This window comes from Cynocephalus volans, chromosome 15, assembly GCF_027409185.1.
Source record: "Cynocephalus volans isolate mCynVol1 chromosome 15, mCynVol1.pri, whole genome shotgun sequence".
NCBI classification, from domain to species: Eukaryota; Metazoa; Chordata; class Mammalia; order Dermoptera; family Cynocephalidae; genus Cynocephalus; species Cynocephalus volans.
Genome location: NC_084474.1, coordinates 93,815,443 through 93,834,663, shown reverse-complemented (window position 1 = coordinate 93,834,663; position 19,221 = coordinate 93,815,443). Strand labels below are relative to the sequence as shown.

General features: G+C 57.6%; 2 protein-coding genes across 2 annotated transcripts; one reads left to right on the top strand and one right to left on the bottom strand.

The window, feature by feature from the left end:
- Positions 1-919: 919 nt before the first annotated feature.
- LOC134363733 (uncharacterized) lies at positions 920-8,906 on the top strand. Its single transcript, XM_063079283.1, has 6 exons — positions 920-1,038; positions 3,109-3,248; positions 7,407-7,546; positions 7,646-7,696; positions 8,019-8,206; positions 8,663-8,906. The coding sequence occupies exons 1-6, from the start codon at positions 920-922 to the stop codon at positions 8,904-8,906; spliced, it is 882 nt and encodes a 293-aa protein (XP_062935353.1).
- Positions 8,907-14,014: 5,108 nt separating this feature from the next.
- Positions 14,015-18,545, bottom strand: C15H8orf90 (chromosome 15 C8orf90 homolog). Its single transcript, XM_063079282.1, has 2 exons — positions 18,479-18,545; positions 14,015-14,424 (listed from the first exon to the last, which is right to left on the bottom strand). The coding sequence occupies exons 1-2, from the start codon at positions 18,543-18,545 to the stop codon at positions 14,015-14,017; spliced, it is 477 nt and encodes a 158-aa protein (XP_062935352.1).
- Positions 18,546-19,221: the final 676 nt, after the last annotated feature.

The window sequence follows — 19,221 nt, the reverse complement described above, 5'->3', positions numbered from 1 at the left end:
TCCCAGTTTCCTGGCCATGTCATGCCAGTTGGCCGTGATGGCGGGGTCTTTCCGTGTCTTGCCCAGGGACCACCTCTGTCGGGCCCTTGCTCCCTGCACAGCTCCATCCCAAGGCTGACTGGTCCAGCCTCCTGGGAAGCCACTCCTCTTGGGGGCCCCACCTTGAGGAGGACCCTGCCCCCACCTGGTGCTCCAGCCCTGGGGACATTGATAGCAGCCGTGCTGAGGTTGAGACCTGAGGCGGAGGGGGACAGGTGGCCCACGGCAAGTGGCCGTTCCCACAGCTCCTGTGGCTTTTGCACATTTCTCGTGTCTTTCTTGTTCGTCCCTCCCCTTACCAATATGCACTATGGGACCAGCCAGGGCCTGGCACTGAGTGGAAGCAGGAGCTCCAAGGCCCATGCAAAGTGCCAGGCACAGCCAGCCACCTCAAGGAGCTGAGAGTGGCAGAGCTGCTGCTACTGTGGCTGTGGGTGCTGAGAGAAAGGAGCAGCAGCTGACCCCAGAGCGACACAGCCCGGGGGACAGAGAGCAAGCAGAGGAAAGCACGGCAAGTGCTGTGTCACGGAGTCCCCTTAGGGACCCGGGGAGCACAGAGCTTGCCCAGCAGTGGCCAGAGACACTAAGCTGGGACCTGAAAATCAACAGGTGTCATTGAGCAGAGAAGAGGGGAAGGACGTCCCTGACAGCAGGAACAGCAGCAGTGAATTCTGGAGGAAGGGGAGGGCCGGGTGCGTTCCAACAACCAAAACCATTCCAGGGGACAGTGGGAGGGGCGAGAGAGGGGCACGGAGGGCGGGGCGGGCATCTCATCAATGCAACCCCCACAAGCCAGTGTTAGCTTCCTCCTCTGGGCCTTGGGAGCCATGGAAGGTTCTTGAGCAAAGAAAGGCCACAGCAACTTCACCTGCTCTGCACGATGGCACTGCTGGGCTGTGAAGTTAGACCAGTGCCCATGGGGCTGGACAAATGCAGGGCAGCCACCTGGGGGTCAGGGGACCCCGCCTTACCCCAGCTCTGCGGGGTCGTGCCACCTCAGTGAGGCCCAATCTCTTCTGACCTTCGTCTCCTTTCTGTGAGAGGTTGAGATGCGCGGACAGAGAAGTTTCCTCGCAGCTGACACGCACTGATATGGTAAAGGAGAAAGCGCGGGGAGACCATCGGGGTTCCAGGCTCTCTGGAGTCCCTGCTTGCAAATCAGCATCACTTTTCAAAAAAAAATGTAAATAGGAGGCTTGTTAAAGAGTTAATCGCACTTATTACTGCAGCTTATCTTTGGGCAAAAACTCATGCATATGACATTAAAATACATAACCAGCCTAGTGTTTTCATTAATTTGATGTTTTCATTATTACCACCAAATGGAAGTGACAGATTACAATAAAGATGACTGTCCCTGAATGCCTATGGTCATTACACTGCCACTAGCAATAATGTTTTCCTCCTGATGACAGGAAAGGGTTATTTCGGTGCCCCCACACACACACCAGGCTCTCAGTTCCCCTCCCAGGCAGGTGGCCTGCTGGGCGGGCAACACCCAACCTCACCTCCCACTGGGGCTGCCAATCACAGCACCTGTTGGTGAAATGGCAGCTGATTGGTCCATGGAATGAGCACATGACCCAACATGGACCAACCAAGGCTCTTCCCTGGGAGTCTTTAAAACTGGATCTAGGGAAACATTTAACCCTTTGCTGGTGGAGGAGCTGGGGGCAGCCGGACCACTGCCCCAGGACGAGGCCCTGCTAAAGGAAAGAGAATGAAGATATTGTGCACAGAGAAGCAGAAGGGAAAGCACGCGTGGGCCGTGCCTACGCCTCGGCTCCATCTCTGGACACAGCTTTCATCTACTCCCTGGAATGAGGTGGGACAGGTGGCCTTCCTGAGGCTGGAGGCTGGGGTGGGGTGGGAGGAGGCAGGACACATCTCCATCATCATCTCCTCTGTGAACGCATCCATCTGTCCCCAAGGAGGCTTCCCGAACACCCACACACCCTACAGGGATCCGCTGGCCCTGAGGGCCTGGGTATCTTTGCATTTGTCTGTCTGCAGACTTTGAACCAGACAAACATCTGTGCACAACCTGTGTGACCTGGGAAAGTTGCTTCACCCCCAGAGCCACCATTTTATCATGTGTGGAGGAAGATAGTGGACAATGCCTGCCGGGAGTTGTGGGGGGCCAGAAAGAGACGTGTGCACGGGCCTGCCAGAAGGGACACACGACCACAATCCCACCCTCTCTCTTCCAGCACCTGATGAGACTTCAGGGTCCTTGGGGACCTCTGAATCCTCACTGGGGAGTAGGTGGAAGGCTGTGGACCGAGCATGGTAAGGGGCATTTCCCACGTCATACCTAGTGATTGGCAAGCCCCAGCTGTGTCTCTGCCATCAGAAAGGAGCCCAGCCCAGCACCGCTTTCCCTGAGGCCCACACCATCATTCCGGGGCCCACCAGGTCCTCCCTGCTTGCTCAGACCACCATGTTTGCCTCCATGGAAGGCACTAGCAGAGGGAGCTGAGGTCATCAGTGCACATCCAAGGGCTTAGTCTGTGGACACGATCAGGGCTCAGTCCATGCCTTGGATCAAATCTCACATCATGACCAGGACCAATGTCCAGCATGTGACTGGGCTCAGTGTGTGATCAGGGCCAGGGGTCAGACTATGACCAAGGATTGGGGCTCAGTACATGAAAAGGGTTAGGCTAAACATTCGACCAGGGTCAGGGCTCGGCCTGTGACTGAGAAACGAGAGCTAGCAAGTGGGGAGCCATCCACGCACCCCCACCGAGCTCCAGGTCTATGTGCGACATCAGTGCAACGTCTGCAAAGGGGAGGTCCGGGGAAACTGGTGTTGCTTCTGACGGCAAACCATGCTTGTTTTGCCTGATTTTTTCTCCCTTCCCCTACCCTCACCCAGCCAGGCAGCAGGGAAGGTGTAATTAAAAATCAGGTTTGTTAACATGAGCAAGACGTACATAATATTTAAAACATCTCAGCGCCTTTAACTCGCTACCAACGTGCATTTGCTCATTAAGAGGAATTTTTTTTATGGCAGCAACACTGCAAATAGCTCTTATTAAAATGCTCAAAACACCATCTGGTCCTTAGCCGAGACTCGGAAGTGCTGCGGAGGTGGCCCCACACTCCTGGAGACCTGGAGCTTCCAGCCAGGAGCGAGACTGCTCCCCCTACCCTGAGCCCTGAGCATTCAGCCTGCACCTTCCCACCCACCTCACCCCCTCCTCATGGTACCCCAACCTTACAGATGAGGGGACAGAGGCTTAGAGGCAGGGAGACACCTGCCCAGAATCACGTAGTTGGTGACAGGACACGCCCGGGTCTGAGCCTGAATCTGAGGCCCAGGCTCATGCCAAGGAGGACCTGCGGGTGGTGGAGAGGGGAGAGCCGGGCAGCCCTGCCAAGGGAGGGAGCTGGCCCGGGCAGGCAAGGGAGCTGGCCAGCACTGTCTCGCTGCAGGACACTCACCAAGGGCCCTGTCCTGCGGCTCCATGGGATGGGGCAGGAACCCACCCTCACGAAGCTGTGAAGGGACATATAGAAAGTGTTTTGGAAACAGTATTATGAACTCTAGGACAGTTCACACGGGATGCTGCAGGATGGGGTAAACCTGAGCCACCCCAGGGTGTGGGCAGGTGCCCTGGAGGGTGGCAGGGGTCTCTGCTGCTCTCCGGCTGCAGAACTGCTAGGGCATGGCCATGTTGCCAGCAGGGCTGATGGACTCCCAAGTCCACCCACGCTGCTCCTCCCCGGGGTCCTGAGTGACAGGGGAGGGGCCAGGCCGCAGTCAGCCCTGCAGGCCTAGCTGGGATCCTCCCCGGGGAGCTTCTCACCCATTGTGCCCTTTGCTCTGTTTCTCCTCCGCCCCGCTCTGCCCACTTCCGTCCACTCCTGGCTTCCCTCAGCTGCTGGGCAAGCTCCATTTCTCATGCTCATGCTTCATGCAAGGAGAGATATACAGACACAGGAGAGACCCCCACTCACCCTCAGGTATTTACAGGCCGGGGGAAGTTCAAGAGCTGGACGGGCCTGAGCAGAATGTAGGCTGCCTGCGCGCCTCCCACACCCACGGCGGACACCCCCAGTCAGTCAAGGCACAGGTCCACCTGAGCTGAGGGCCCACTTCAGGATCCTTCTCAACACGTCACCAGAGGAAGCTCACACCCACTGACCAGCACTGGCACACAGTGGGAAACCTGTCTGCCAACCCCCCAGTAACTTGTGGGTAGGGGTCAGCACTGAGGGTGGGGGTCAGGATCTAACTCAGCCTGAGTTCCAGCTGCCATCTCATCCCACCAGCACTTGGTGACCACAGAGCATTCTGTTTCTGGCCCTGGCATTGAGGCACCCAAGACTCAGCCCTGCAGGGAACACGGCAGCCCTGGGCAACAAGCCTGGGGTGTGGGAGGATCTGGGGAGGCTTCCTGGAGGAGGTGTGCAACAGAGCCGGTGTGGCCCGGAGATTGTCTGAACCACAGACAGGTGGAGAGGAGGGAAAGTGAAGAGTTACTCAGGCTCCTGGGGGGTCAGGGCGAGCCAGAAGACTCCCCAGTGTCTGGCTGCACAGACGGCAGGGCCATCCTGAGCCACGCCCGGCAGGGAAGCCAGCACAGGGAGGACCACGGGCTGCACCTCGCCTTTGAGCCACTTGTGGGCTTGGGGGTGACTGCCCAGGAAGCCACTGCAGCAGGGCAGAGCTTGTGAGGGGAAGATGGACCAAAGCTCTGGCAGTGGTGGCCAAGGTGGGAGGCGTGGACAGGGTGGCACTGGAGAAGGGCTGGTGAGAATCGCAGGGAGACCAGCCAGCGGGGAGGGTGAGGAGACAGGGGAGGGCTCAGCACAGTGCATCCTGCAGCAGCCCCGGCCCAGCCACCATGCAGCAACTTCTGTGCCTCTGAGCAGGTGTTGTGGACATAGGTCAGGACTTAAAGCCAGAAAACCCAGGCCTCATCCTAACAGGGCTAGTGCTCAGTTTGGGAACTTTGAGCAAGTCCTCCAAGCCCTCTCAGCCTCAGTTTCCTCCATAGAAAAGTGGACATAAAACTCCAGAGCTCAGAGAGTTTGTGTGATAGAGACAGCAAGGCGAGCAGGGGCTTTCAGAACTACAAGGACCTTTGGGTTCTTTATGCACGAAAAACACAGCAGGCACGGGGACCCCAGACACATGTGCACACTGCACACACACACTGATGCCATGCACAAATGTGAGTGCATGTGCACAGGCAAACATGCACACACAAGCAAGCAATGTGCGTACACATGTTCACACAAGTGTGCACGCATGTGCACCGACACCAGCATACACACGCACACGTGCACACACATGCACACGCATGGCCACATGCACAGAGCACTCAGGCTCCGCACACCCACTGTCCTCATGCCCGCTCTTCTCACATGTGTGGCTTCAGTCAGTATTGACAGACATCAGACATTATACCCTGCTTGTAAGACAGTAAGACCCAACATTCCAGTTAAGCTGATTTAAGATATGCTCCAATAAAAATGAAAGCAAGGACATGGTGTAAGAAATGAACATGCAGAAATTCTCTCCACCCTCCCCTCTGTCTGTCCTCTGGGCCCCATGAGGGGAGCCCGCCCCAGAGCCCAGTGCTGCACCCACAGATAAAACCCAGCCCCATTCCTCCCCCGGCTGCTCCACCGCCCAGCCCCTGAAAAACCAGGGGCCTCAGCCCCCACCCCTGAAATGCTGAGGACAGACACAGCCCTGGCAAGCCAGCTCAGATCTGGGCCTCGGGGCTTGGCATGTGTGGGGCTCCCTTCCCCGAGCCCCTTCCCGAGCTAAGTGGCAGTTTTTAGAAGGTGCCAACTTATTCCCAGCTGTTGTTGCCAAAAAAAGGACAAAAGAAAAAACTCTCATGTTTCAAGGAAACTCACAACAACGTCAGAAAAAGGCGTGAATATGGTGGATGCACTGGTTTCCCCAAGCATCTAAGCAAAGGCCAGAGGGCTCATGTTTGTCACATGCACTCTGGAGCTACTGGAGGTGGGCCACCTGGGACCGTTCTGGTCTGGCATTGTCCCCCCAGGCAGTGCCGCCTTCCTGAAAGGAACCACCTTTTATTTCTCTTTATTCCCGAGAATAATGGCTCTTGACATGAACGTCTCCCGCTAGCAATTAGCTGTGATTAACGCGGAAGTCGGCTGCAGAAGAGGAGGAAGTCCTGCAGGAGGGGGTGGGCGACAATCCCGTATCCATGGATTTGGAATAAATCTGGTCTGCGTGTGATGGGGAGGGAGGGGGAGCTTCCTGGGCTTGTCCCAAAGCCCCTTGCCTGGGATCTGGCAAAGGGTTTGGGGCGGCTGATGACTGATGGCAGGGCTGGGGTCAGGGGCGGAGGCCCACCCCTGGGTGGCTTCTCACCCATTATGACTCAGGCACTTGGGCATCCAGGCCGCAGCCCTTGATGGCTGGGGGAGAGCGGTCAGTCCTGCAGTCTAAGCTGGCCCTGGACTGAGCACAGACACAGGACGCATGTTGCCTCCTCTAATCCACACGATGGTCCTCTGAGGGCACACCTTCACCCCATTTCACAGGGAGGTAGGGGAGCTCTGCCAGGACACAGGGCAGTCATTAGGAGCACGGACGCTGGAACCAGAAACCTGCTGTGTCTCCCTCTGCCTGCCGTTGCTGTATAAATGGGGGAATGATGGGACCCACCTGGTCTGCGGCTGGGATGTTCCCACGCATGCCCTTGCCCCTGCCATCACCCTGGGGCCAGCTGACTCACCCCTTTCTCCAGGGGCCCATAGGATGAGACCCAGAGGATGCCTGAATGTCCAGATACCCTGTCAACCTTCACGCCCCCACACACCTCCGTCGCACAGGGCACGGCCTGCTGTAAGCCACAGCCCCAGCCCCCATCTGTCCCCGAGATTCCTGTCCCTCTCCCAAGAGAAGATGGGATGCCCAGGCTGTAAGGTCCTCATTTTGATTTAATTTCAGGGCTTGTTAGTGCTCAGTAGTTAAAGGGCCTGGGGAGCACTCATTGCCCCAGCAACAGACCAGCCACTGGGGCCTGAAATAGGCCTCAACAACCCTGCTAGGGCCAGCCTCCACCCCAAGCCAAGTGCCAGAGGGCCCATTTCACAGATGAGAAGCCCGAGGGCCTGCCAAAACCAAGGGTTCCAAGTGCACCTCTTCTGGGGCCAGCAGACAAGTCCTCCCTTGTCGCTGAGCCTGTGTGGACGCTGGCTTGACTGCAGCCTTCACGTGCTGAGCCTGCCGCCTGCCCCCTCCTACTCCAGGGCATAGACACTCCATCCTTCCCACTGCTCTGGCCCCAGCCTTGGGCACCCTGGACTCCTCTCTTTTTCTGAGTTCCTGTCTAAACTTCAGGACACCCCATTGGCTCCACCTTCCACAGGACCCCCAAATCTGACCACTTCTCCACCGTCTCTGACACCCCAGCCTGCCCGGTCAGTCACCAGCATGGTTCACCAGGAGGACTGCCCCTGCCCCCAGTGCTCCCTGCCTCTGCCCCCGCTCGCTCTCCAGCCCACAGCAGTGAGGATCCTTCTAGATCAGTGTTTCCCATCTGCTTTTATCATCTCACCCCCCCACCTAAAGAGACCTTTCAGACAGTTTTTCCTAATCTGCCCCCAGGGCAACGGTGGGGGCAGGAGCGTGCGTGAGAACATCCCAGCCCCAGACCAGGTGGGTCCCCTTATTCCCCATTTCCCAGTTGAGGAAACTGAGGCACACAGCAATGGAAGCAAATTTTAATACCACGGCTGAGCTGTGCATCTGTTTTATGCTGTCTGTGTATCTGTGCTTCATACGTAAAGAGTGACATCTCTTCCCACCCCCCTTAGGAATGCATATTGTAATGCATTTATGGGATCATGTCATTTCTCGGCTCCAACCCACCTGGGACAAGCCCGAGTCCCCTTGTTCAAGCCATGGCTCCACAGGAGCCACCGCGTCCTCCATTTCTGCCCACCTCGGCTCTGACTCCGGGCCTTGCTCCGGCCTCCAGCCTCCTTCCCCCAAGGACTCTGCACAGATGCCCTGTCTGGGAGGCCTCCTTGTGCCCTACAGTGAGAGAGCCCTCCCACAGCCTGCGACTCCCCACAGGCGCTCTTCTCACCAGATGGCAGGTGCTGTCTCCAGGAGGGCAGAGGCCCCCTGCTGGGACCCAGTGCAGAGACCCGTGTCTAAAACACAGTGCGAGGTGACTATCTGTTGAAGGCAGGAGGAGCATGGGCCACACTAATTCATCCTCAGTATGGTCATATGACACATGTCCACACCCCTCCCCCATCCCATTCAGCCTCCCACTTTACAGATGAGGAAACTGAGGCACAGGGAAGGGAATTTACTCAGCCAAAGCCACACATCCACACCCAGGTCTACAGCAGGGCCAGTGACCCAGGCGGTTACACAGGGCCATGCTCAGAGGGGCCCGAGCTGGCATGACGCTCTGCTGTGACCATGGTGAAACCTTGCTCATTTCCCACAGGGCCCAGCCTTTCATTCTGCTCTGGATCTGCTTGTTACACAGCTGCTGCTGCCAGCCAGAGCCTGTGCCAGTCAGAAGAGGCTAGATGACGCTCTGGAGGAAACAACCCCAAAGTCTCAGGGGCTAGTACAATGGTGGGTTATTTCTCTCTCACGCTGCAGATCCTGCAGCCCCTGGCCAGCCCCAGGACTCAGGCTGGTGAAGGAGCCACAGTCTCACGCGTTGCCAGTCACCATGGCAGACAGAAAGCGGGCTCCAGAGGGCCTCGCACTGGCAATAAATGCTTTGGCCCAGAAGCGACAGATGTCATTGTGGCCACAACTCATTGGCCAGCACTGGTCACCTGCTGACCCACCCAACCACAAAGCCCAGAAAGAGAAGCCCCACCCTGGGAAGAGCCGCTGATGGACTCTACCGGTGACCCCACAGAGCCCTTGGCCTCGACCTTGGCTCTGAGGTGTTCAGTCTTCATCCAGGCAGCCACTGCCAGCATCTGCCCAGCCCCAGACCTCCTTGTCATTCCAGCCCCGCACGCCATTGGCGAGGCTGAACGTGGGCTTCATCTACAGGGGAGGGACCCAGAGTGGGTCCTCGCAGCAACTCAATTAATCCTCCATCGGAAATTCTAACACAATCAATTTGAGGAGCCGGCCGACATCATAACACAGTAATTAGGAACAACTTTCAACTCCGGGCTTCCTTTGAAGTTGTAATTGCAATTAATTAAACATCCTCGCTGCTCCTTGGAGTCCACTCCCAGGGAAACTAGAGCAGAGGTGGGGGGAGTGGTGCCCAGACCCCTGCTCTCAGCAGCCTGGGAATCAAAGGGGGAACCTGCCTCCTTTGAACATGGAAGGTGTGAGGCCACCTGGGGCAGCTGCGAGCTCGAAAGAACCCAGCCCGGCGATTCTGAGCCCTCAGCCTACACTCCTGCCCTCCGTCCGGGGCGGTGTCTACGCCCGCAGGGAAGGGACCCCAGGACACACAGCCCTCTGCTCAGCAAGGTCTTACCCTGAGTCACACTGCATTCAGAAAATGTTAATTGAGCACCTACTGCATGCCAAGCGGTTCTGGGAGCAGGTGCTCGGCAGTGAGTGTAGTGGGTGAAGTGCCCACCCCCACGGGGCTACTGCTGCAAGGGTGACGTTAGCTCCCCATGGAGGCCAGTGCGTCCTGGGACTGAGCTGGAGAAACGGCAGGCAGCCTTAGCCCCAGGGAGGATACGCAGGACCTAGAGGGCAGATCTGCACCCTGGACAGAGGAGGAGTGGCCAACCCTGTGTTAGGATAACAGGACAAGCCATAGCCACTGTTTACAGAGCTCGGTGTGGGTAGGCGTCCCAGAAAATGCTTTGTCAAGGCCACATACCAAATCTGCTTTTGAGTCCCATTGTACAGGTGAGGACTCAAATATACTGCACCTCAGAGAGGTCAAGAGACTTGTCCAAGGCCACACAGCTGCTGAGAGGAAGAACCAGCATGCTCCTGACTCCAGAACCCTCAGTCTGAGTCCCAGGGCTGTCTGGAGTCAAGGAGAAGCTCATAGCCCCAGGGAAGGTGGCTAGGTCAGTCTGCATGTGGGGGAGGGAGAGTGGACCTGCATGGTTGCAACAGCCCCCCTCTCTCTGTCAGGCTTTCACTGTGCCAGGCCAAGCTGACAATATCTGGGCCTGGCCAACAATATCTCACCTAATCCCCCCAGCAATCCCCGAGGAGGCTCTGTTTACAGCTGAGGACCCTGAAGCCCTAAAGCCTACAGCCACGGCTGAGGGCTGCCACATCAGTGGGTGGAGGTCCATCATCCCTCAAGTCCTGCTCTGCAGCCACTGCCCATCCCAGTGGGTACCAGGGCCCCATGCTGCAGCAGCCAGCCCCCAACACAAGGCCACTGGGCTTTATTCAGAGAAGATGGCAGAGTCTTCTGCCAAGATAGTGGGAGGAAGGTGGGGATGAAGTTTTACCACCCAGAGCCAGAATCTGTGACTCTACAAAGAAGGTATTTCCCTCCAAACAGCTGGAGGAGGCAACAAAGCCAGAGGAGAAGGGCAAATTGCCCTGAAGATCCTGCTGAGGAAAGATAGAGCAACTGGGCATAGAATGTGCTGTGAGCCTCCCAGCAGCACAGCAAAAAGAGCAATGTGCGGCCAAGTGTGAGCCTCCCAGCAGCACAGCAAAAAGAGCAAGGTGCGGCCAAGTGATTCTCCCTGTGTGAGGGAGGGGAGTAGGAGAAATAGAGCCCCGGGGGATTGCCCAGGCTCTGGTCTGAGAGGCAACGAGCAGTGTGTTGTCTTGATACCTCCCACCCCTCCACCTGCGAGCTCCTTGAGGCAGGGGGTGTCTTGCCTCTCTGAAGGCCCAGCCCCAGCACCAGACACAGCATAGAACAGATGCTGAGAAAGCAGTCAGATTATCACCCGTGCTTTACACAAAAGGGAGAGAGCCCACCCTGTGGCTGTTTCTGACCGTGCTTCTCCCTGGGAGCAGCGTATCTAACTGGAGGGGAGGGCATGAGATTTAGCAGGTCAGCACTGGGGCCAAATCCCAGGGCTCACGCCTCCTGGCTGTGGAGAACACAGTAGTTAGCTCTGTATCATCCCTTCTGCCCTCCCCCACTGTGGGCCACCATCGTGTCCTGGGCCTTATTGTCATAAGCCAGTCAGGGTCATCCCACCCCCTTGCCCCAGGGATTGGTTCAGGAAACTCGGACCTAAGCCAACCAATGCATGGCACTCCCAGGGCCACAGGGATTGGTTCAGGCATGGGCAAATGACCCAACTGGACCAGTGGGTTATTTGGAAAAGCTCCTGAAGCTTTCCAGACATAAGGCTACTAGTTCTTTTGAGACAGCTCAAGGAAGCCAGTGGCCTCTGGCCTTCTCAGGGGCCGAGGGAGACTAAAGGTTGAAGGTGCCTCAGTCATGTTGCCACTACCGGGGAGGCCACTCTGAGGACAAAATTGGCATCATGGAAGGGAGGGCCTCTGTGACACTATTGAGCCCCTGGATCAAGCCATTCCTGAAGCTCACATTATTCCTGGACGTACCAGTTACATGAACCACACAGTCCTTTTATGATGTAAGTCAGTTGGAGCTTATGATATACTGGCCCAGTCTGCTCCAGCCTCACCGCCCTGGTTCAGGTCCTTAGACCTTCGATGCTTTTTTTTATGGCCCTGCCTTCACCTGTGCTGTCCCCTCTGCCTGCAGTAGCCTCCCTGCAATAGCCACATACCTGGCTCCTCATCCTTCCCCACGTGGCCGCCTCCTCCAAGAGGTCCTCTCCCATCGCCCTGTTTGAAATGGGGTCAGTTCCTCTTCGTTCTCTTCACGGCGCCTATTGCATGTTCTTAACGTGTTTGTTTTTCCACAGGATTACTCATTTTGGGTTTGCATCCTCGAGACCAGTATTTCTCACGATAGTGGTGGAGAAGGACCAAGTTTTTTGTTTCCAATCTGTCACAGACCCACAATTTCATGAACTACTTTAAAAATAAATTTCTAGAAAATGAAGTTAAAAAAATACAAAGGATAAGCCTCGATTTTTTATTATTGCACTCTGCAGTCATCAAATTACTCTATCAAATCGTCACAGAAGTTTCTAAGTGGTTGCTCTTCATCGCCAGTGCTGTCTGGGGAGGCGTGCGGCTCAGACCCCACAGGGCAAGCTCATCTCGTTAAGGTGCTGGGGGTCTTCACCCAGTGATGACAGGGAGTTAGTGACTAAATGCTCGGCCTCCTTGTCCCTCAGGTGGGATGGCTCTGAGGCATGGTCCACACTGCCTCCCAGGGTCCTCGGTGGGACTGACCTCCAGTTGCCCACAGAGGTAACTTGCTTTAGACCCCGGTCGTGACTGGCTTCCTTCCCTGCCTGTCTGGCTTCCTCACCCCCCTACCTATGTTTCCAGGAATCACCTCCCAAATAAACCAGCTGCACTCAAATCCACGTTTAAGGACTGCTTCGGGGAACCCAATTATATACAAATATAGGACATGAATACATAATGTCACTACTGCTGTTGCCCTGTCAGGATTCAAATGCATGAACGCTAGGGCAATGTCGCTATTTGTGCATCTCTACAAAACAGAAGAGTCAAGTCCACAGGTGCGAAGGAGCCTGGAGCGGAGCTTGGGGGTCTGTAGTGGATTGAATTATGTCCCCCCCAAAACTCCCTGAAGCTTGAATTGTGTCCCCCAAGTTTTATGTACTAGAAACTTAGCCCCACTGTGACTGTTAAGAGGGTGAGAAATCCTATTAATGGTAATTGAAAGGTGGAGCCTTGAAGAGGTGATTGGATTGTAGGACCCTGCAGTAGTGAATGGATTAAAAATGGTCAGGGGCGTGGTTCTGAGGGCTTTAAAAGAAGAGGAGAGTCTGTCTCTCTCTCTGTTCTCTGTGCTTCCACCATCTTGTAATGTGAGATCCCTGGGTCACTGTGACAATCACTGCATGGACTTTCGACTTCCCAGCCTCAGAAACTGTAAGCAATAAATTTCATTTTCTTTATAAATTACCCAATCTCAGGTGTTCTGTTATAGCAACACAAAACAGACTAATACAGGGTCTTAGACGAGGAGCAAGCTACAGACCCCTCTTCCACAGCCCCAAGGCCACCTTCTCCGCCCGAGACAAGAGTTCCCTCTCACAGCTAGTTCTCCAGCAAAACCTATCGAGGGCTCAGAAAAACCTTTTCTCCCCATGACTGGGAAGCTATAAATAACTCCTGGATTAGAAGAAACAGCGAAAAAAAGAAAAGCTCTGATTCCACCTGCACCTGCGTGAGGACGTGGCCTCCCAGCCCACCCGCCTCCCTGCACGCCTGGAATCCGAGCTCCCCAAGCAAGAAGGAGTCCAGTCCTTTCCCTACAAGCTGCTCCGCCTCCTGCTGCCTCCTGCTGGTGTCCTGCAGGTTGTAGGAAGCCACTGCCTGGGTCACACAATTGCTCTGGCCTGCGGCAGGTGGACCGACAGTAGACACAGGCCTCTGCCCATGGTTTGCGGCCTGCAGAGGGAGGCACACCCAGAATGGAGACCAGGTCCCTGGTGGCCATCCCAGGCTCAGCAAATTCAGCCCCACAGGGAAGCAGGAGGCACCCCTCTCCCCAGAGCCGGGGGCCGTGGTGGGGGGTGTGTGGAGAAAGGGAGCAGCAGGTCTGAGACTGGGCCGCATGTCACCTCCCCTTGCCCATCCTACTGTCTACCCCTCAGTGCCCCCCACCCTGATGCGCCCCAGCATGGAAAATGGGAGAGCATGCGGAACCAAACCCCAGGTGTTCTCACCTGTGGGATGGGGACACTGACACCCACAAAAGGCGCTGGCGAGGATCGCAGACGGTGGGCACCGAGGGTGCAGGGCCCGGCCCACCGCCCCGTCACCCGGGTCCTCCTACCTCTGCCGGGCCTGGCCTGCTGTGGGAGCCGGGATCAGAGCGCAGCTGCTCGTCCCACCCGCCCCGGGGCCCGTCCGGTGTGTGCAGCCCAAGCTCACGGGGGGCGGCGGAGCCCGCCAAGCCTTTATTCACTCTCGGGGCGGCGGGGGGCCGGGCCAGGCCGGGGGCGCGAGCAACACGAGGCCCGCGCGGCTCAGCGCCAGGCGCTCCAGGCTTCGCTTGCGCACGGCCGCCTGCGCCGTGGCCAGCAGGGGTCGCAGCAGCGCGGGGGGCGGCGCGCCCGGGCCCCGCAGCAGGAAGTCGAAGCCCGCGCGGTCGTGCGGGTCGTAGAAGAGCGGCCCGCGGGCCGGGTCGGGCCCCGGCGGCCAGGCGAACGGGAAGGGCAGCGTGAAGTCCTCGGTGAGCACGCGGATGGCCAAGTCGTCCTCCTTGCCCAGCGCGCGGTAGGCGCGCCCGATGCCGCGGAAGTGCGCCTCCCACAGCCGCACGTCCCCGCCGTAGATGTCCGGGAAGGGGAGCTCCTGCGGGCTGGCGGCACCTGCGGGAGGGGACAGTGAGCGCGGGCCGGGGTGCAGGGAGCTCAGCCGGCCCGGGAGGAGCGGGTCTGGCCACCGTGCTGCAGGCCGAGCTGCCCACCAGACGGGAGACGAGGACGGAGGATCTGGAAGGAGCCTCCAAATGAGCCTTGATAGGCCAAGCTTATAGCTGGTAAGGTAAGGGCCACGTGGTGACAAAACAGGAGGTCGTGTCCTGCATCCCTGAGGGGACGGCGCCAACAAACTGCGAAGGGCGGAGAGGTCCTGAGGGTATGGAAGAGTACATGCCGCTAAGATTATTTGGGCAGAAAGTTCTGGATAGGCTAGTTTGGCCAGCCTGACCATGCAGGACTCTTGAGCAAGCCCAGGATATCGGGGTTCGTCCTGCAGACAGTGGCATTGGGGGCAGGTGAAGCGGTCACTCTCAGGTGAGAGTTTACCCTGGCCACTGTGCAGAGAATGGACCATAGGAGCCCAGCCTGGAGGCCAGGTCAGGTCCAGGTGAGGATGAGGAGGGGGAAACCCTCAACTAGGGAGAGACGGAGGCCTTATAGATCAAGGTGGGGAGGAGCCTGGGGTGACAGCCCAGTTCCCAGACTGGACACAAGTGACCCTGGGGTCAAGGGGGAGGAGCAACCCAGGAGGGAGAGGAGTCAGTCTGGAAGGCAAGTTTGGTTTTGGTTCTGTCACAGCACCCTTGAAGCCCATCCACAGTCCCCAGAAGGCAGCCCAGGCTGCTGCACTGTGTCCCCGCCTTGCCTGAGCCACTGTGCCCAATGCTCTGCCCTCTGCTCAGGAAGGAACCCTGTGTTAAATGTGCTTAGCTCCAGGGATGCTGAAGAGAGCAAAGCAGCACTGGCCTCCTTGGGCAGAATCCAGGGAGGGACATAGACAAGCTCAAGGTGGGTGCAGGACAAAGGCTAGGCAGCTCCCTAGGGACAGGCAGGACAGGAGGCCTGGGAGGTGAGAGTGGACACAAGGCACTGACCATGAATTCCCAGGTCCTTCTCCCAGCATCCCTAGAAGTGGGTAACGATACTTAGTCTGCTTTACTGGTAAGAACAAAAACACAAAAAAGTCACGCACAGACGCTGGATTAAGAGCCCAGGGCAGGGCGATCACTCTCTGCTCTGCCACACTCTCTGATTGAAGAGCCTGTTTCCCCCCACCCTCCTTAAATTCTTCAATGGCTTCTCCTTGTTCCTTAAATAAAGATCAGATCTCTGCATGGCAAGAGCCTCTTGATTATTATTCTCCTCCCCCGCACACAGATATTCCTTGAGCATCTACAGCATGCCAGACAGGCATTATCCTAGGCCTCAGCTACAGCCATAAGCAGCACAGACTCGGGTTCTCATGCACCCCAAGGCAAAGAATCAGCAGACCTGCGTCGGAGTCCTTCCTTCTATCTGTGAGAACCTCGACTAGTCGTTTACCTTCCCCGAGTCTCAGTTTCCCCTTCTAGAAAATGGGAACAACCAAGCCTGCTGGGCCATGCTCGCAAATGAGATGGCTTTGACCTGTTTTATCACTGGAAAGTACGTTTCTAAGTCAGCACCGTGGACAGCACCAAGGCGACTGCGTTGGAGCCTCTGACCCAAATGGGGGCAGGGGTGGACCCGATGAGGCTCTGAGAGGGGTTGGGGCAAGGCCAGCCGGGCCAGCTCAGGGCCTGTTGCTCTCAGCACCGTGGACAGTGCCTGGACGGTTGCATCTGGAGCCTCTGATCTGGATGAGGCAGGGGCAGAGCTTCTTACAACCACAATCTGTCCTGTCCACCTAGCCACCTCCTCCCTGCAGGCCTCCTGGGGCGAGAGGATGGAGGCACAGGGTGCCCTGGAGTCCAAGCCACTGGCCTGGCCTCACAGGCCCTTCCATCCAGCGAGATGGGCAGTTAGGGGAGGCCATGGGTGTTGCTCTGGGTTGGAGGTAAGGAAAAGCTTTGGAGAAGAGGGGAGTTGTGGACGAGCCCCTGAGATTCAGGAGGGCATCTGTGCTGCTCCACCCCGTCATGGCCCTGGGGCATGAGAGAAGTGACACTATCAGGCTTGCATTTCACCGGGTGAGCCTGGCGACATCCTGCAGACAGGTGGAAGGAGGGACGGGCAGCAGTGAAGAGACCCTTGAGGTGGCCAGGACAGTGGCTGGGGCCAGAGCAGTGGTGAGAGGTGCTCAGAATTTGAGTGTCTTGACAAAATAAAACCAGCAAGATTTGCTGATAAGAGGATGTGGGCGGAGGCGGGGGGAAGAGGGGCGACACTGAGGGTTTAGGAGCTGGAAGGAAGAAAGTGACATTTACGGAGGTGGCAAGGAGCAGGCTGGGCTGGGGGAGTCAGGGGTGTAATTTTGGACAGGTAGATGCCATTAGACGGGCAAGGGATGAGGTGCAGAGGACAGCTGGCTTAATGAGTCTGGGCTTGGGGGAGAGGCTGCAGGCTGGAGATCAACACTTAAGAAGTGGTATTTAAAGCCACGGAACTGGATGAAATCAGCAAGGGAGTGCAGATAGAAAGAGATGTCCATGAACCAAGCCTGCAGCCCTCCCTCCTTACGAGGTCAGGGACATGAGAAGGGAGCAGGCAGTGACACAGGGAAAACCAGGAGCGAGGGAGCTCTGGAAGCTGAGTGTGGGGGTGGGAGGACTCTGGGTCATGTGCTGCCAATGGGTCATGTCACATGAGGCCTGAGAACTGACCTCAGACTCAGCAGCATGGAAGTCATCGGTGACCTTGACCAGAACTGCTTTAGTGAAGTGCTTGAAATTAAAGCCCGATGAGAGTGGGATCGAGCACATAGGGGAGAGGAGGACCGGGAGGCAGCAAGGACAAATGACCTTCGAGGAGTTTGCTATAAATGGGGAGGAAGAAGCAGGGCAGGAGCTAAAAGGGAAAAGTGGGGTCAAGAGACAGGATAAGTCACACAGCATGCTTTTATGTTGATGCCGACGATCTAGTAAAGAGAGAAAATGTCATGATACAGGAGGGGGAGGGGCAGGAGTTGCCGGAGTGACAGCTGTGAGCCGGAGGCAGGAAGGGGACACGCGGAAAGTTGGCCTCGGCTGGTGCAGGCAGGGGCTGACAGCCCAGACACAGTGAGGGTGGGTGGGCCTGTGAGGTCCTCTGAGGGCTCCAGCTTCTCAGGGAAAGAGGGGCAAGGCTGACAGCCAAGCGGGGGCTTATGGAGAGGAGGCGCGAGGCTGTTGCTAGGAGAGAGGCTGGGCAGACCCAGGAAGGGCAGCCTCGGGAGGTGCCCCACAGCTCACGCGTGGGCAGGAACTTAGCAGTTTGCCCCAGCTCCGGCCAGAGGCATGGGTGCAGGCAAGGGTAGGCAGGGAGCTGGGGGGTTGTGGGAGACGGACGATCACGGCAGAGCTGGGTGAGCCGGCGTGGGAGGAGGCGGGAAAGGCGGTAGGAACGGTGGGCTTTGGTTCCCCCACAGGAGGGCTGGAGCCAGAGCGAGAATCCCGAGGTTGTGGCTGGGGAGGGGCTGCAGTTTAGTTGCTCACAAGGCCAAGGAGGTGGGTGGCCAGGCGGGGAGGACAAGATGCTTAGAGGAGAGGAGTCCAGGGGACCGAGGGATGCGGGCGGGGGAGGAAATCACCCATGTGGTGGCAGGAGAGACGGAGATAAGCTCAGTGAGCAGGGTCCAAGATCTTCGAGGAGCGTGTGCAGTGACTGCACAAAGGGGTGGGTGGTGGGAGGCCACCCCTCCCCAGGATGTCTGAGTCCTGAGATCAGAGCTGGACTTTCAAGGGGCAGAGGCAGGAGAATGATCTGGAACAGGCCCAAAGGAAGGAGGAGGACCCTGCCCACCTCCAGGCCCAGGGGTCTGAGGTCTGCAGGGCACAGGGTCCCTGGGGAGAGCAGGAAGGAGGGCCATTAGGGGCGGGGTTGATGCCCCAGCCTGGCCTCGTCCTGCTGCCACCCTCTGGCTGTGTGACTTGGCAGAGCCCCCTTCCGGAAGAGGGGCTGGATGTCTGTTTCTAGCTCCCACATTATCAGAGCCCCAGATGCCCCTTCCCTCCATCTCCTCCATGCCTCCCCCCACATGTCTCACCTGGAGTGGCTACAGAAGGAGGGGGCAGGCCTGCAGAGCCAGGATCCCCAGAACAGGGGGAAGCCATGTCAGCAGCCTGGGGGCCAGGCTCTGTTTACCTGGCTGCCCAGGAGACCAGGGAGGGGCCTTCTGGGGAGGACAGAACCTTGCATTTAAAGGGGTCCCACCTGGAAGTGGGCGTGGGCTGGGGCTGGGAGGGGGGAGGGGAAGCCCTGCAACCCCTCCCCAGCACGCTGTGCCTCACCTGTTCCCTGCAGTGACTCCGTTCAGGCCAGCCTCCCATCCTTGACCCTCTTCACACACCAGCCACCTTCCCAGATTACACTCCCACTTAGGTCTGCTCACCTGCCCTTGCTCAGGGACTATCATGACCCCACCCGGCACTCAGAGACCTTGGGCCTGTCTCCACCAACCTGCTAAGGTGAGTCGGCCCCAAGCCCCTTCTTTCCCCTTGGCTCAGGTCGATCTGGGTCTGCAGCCCCAGCCTGTATGTGCTCTCGGGGCAGCCAAGACCTAGATCCAGCTCAGCCCGACCTTGGGTATCCCTTGGGGCTCCTGGTCAGCAGCCCCCATCTTCAGCAACTCCAGTAGGCCCTGTAACATGGGTCAAACCCAGCCCCTGGCCGCAAGAGCCCATGGGAGTTTGAGTTTCCCAAAGCAGTGCAGGCACTGGTGGGGAGAGGGGACGTGAGACAGAGAAAGGACAAAACCTGTCAAGGTGTGTCATGGCATGGCCAGTGCTC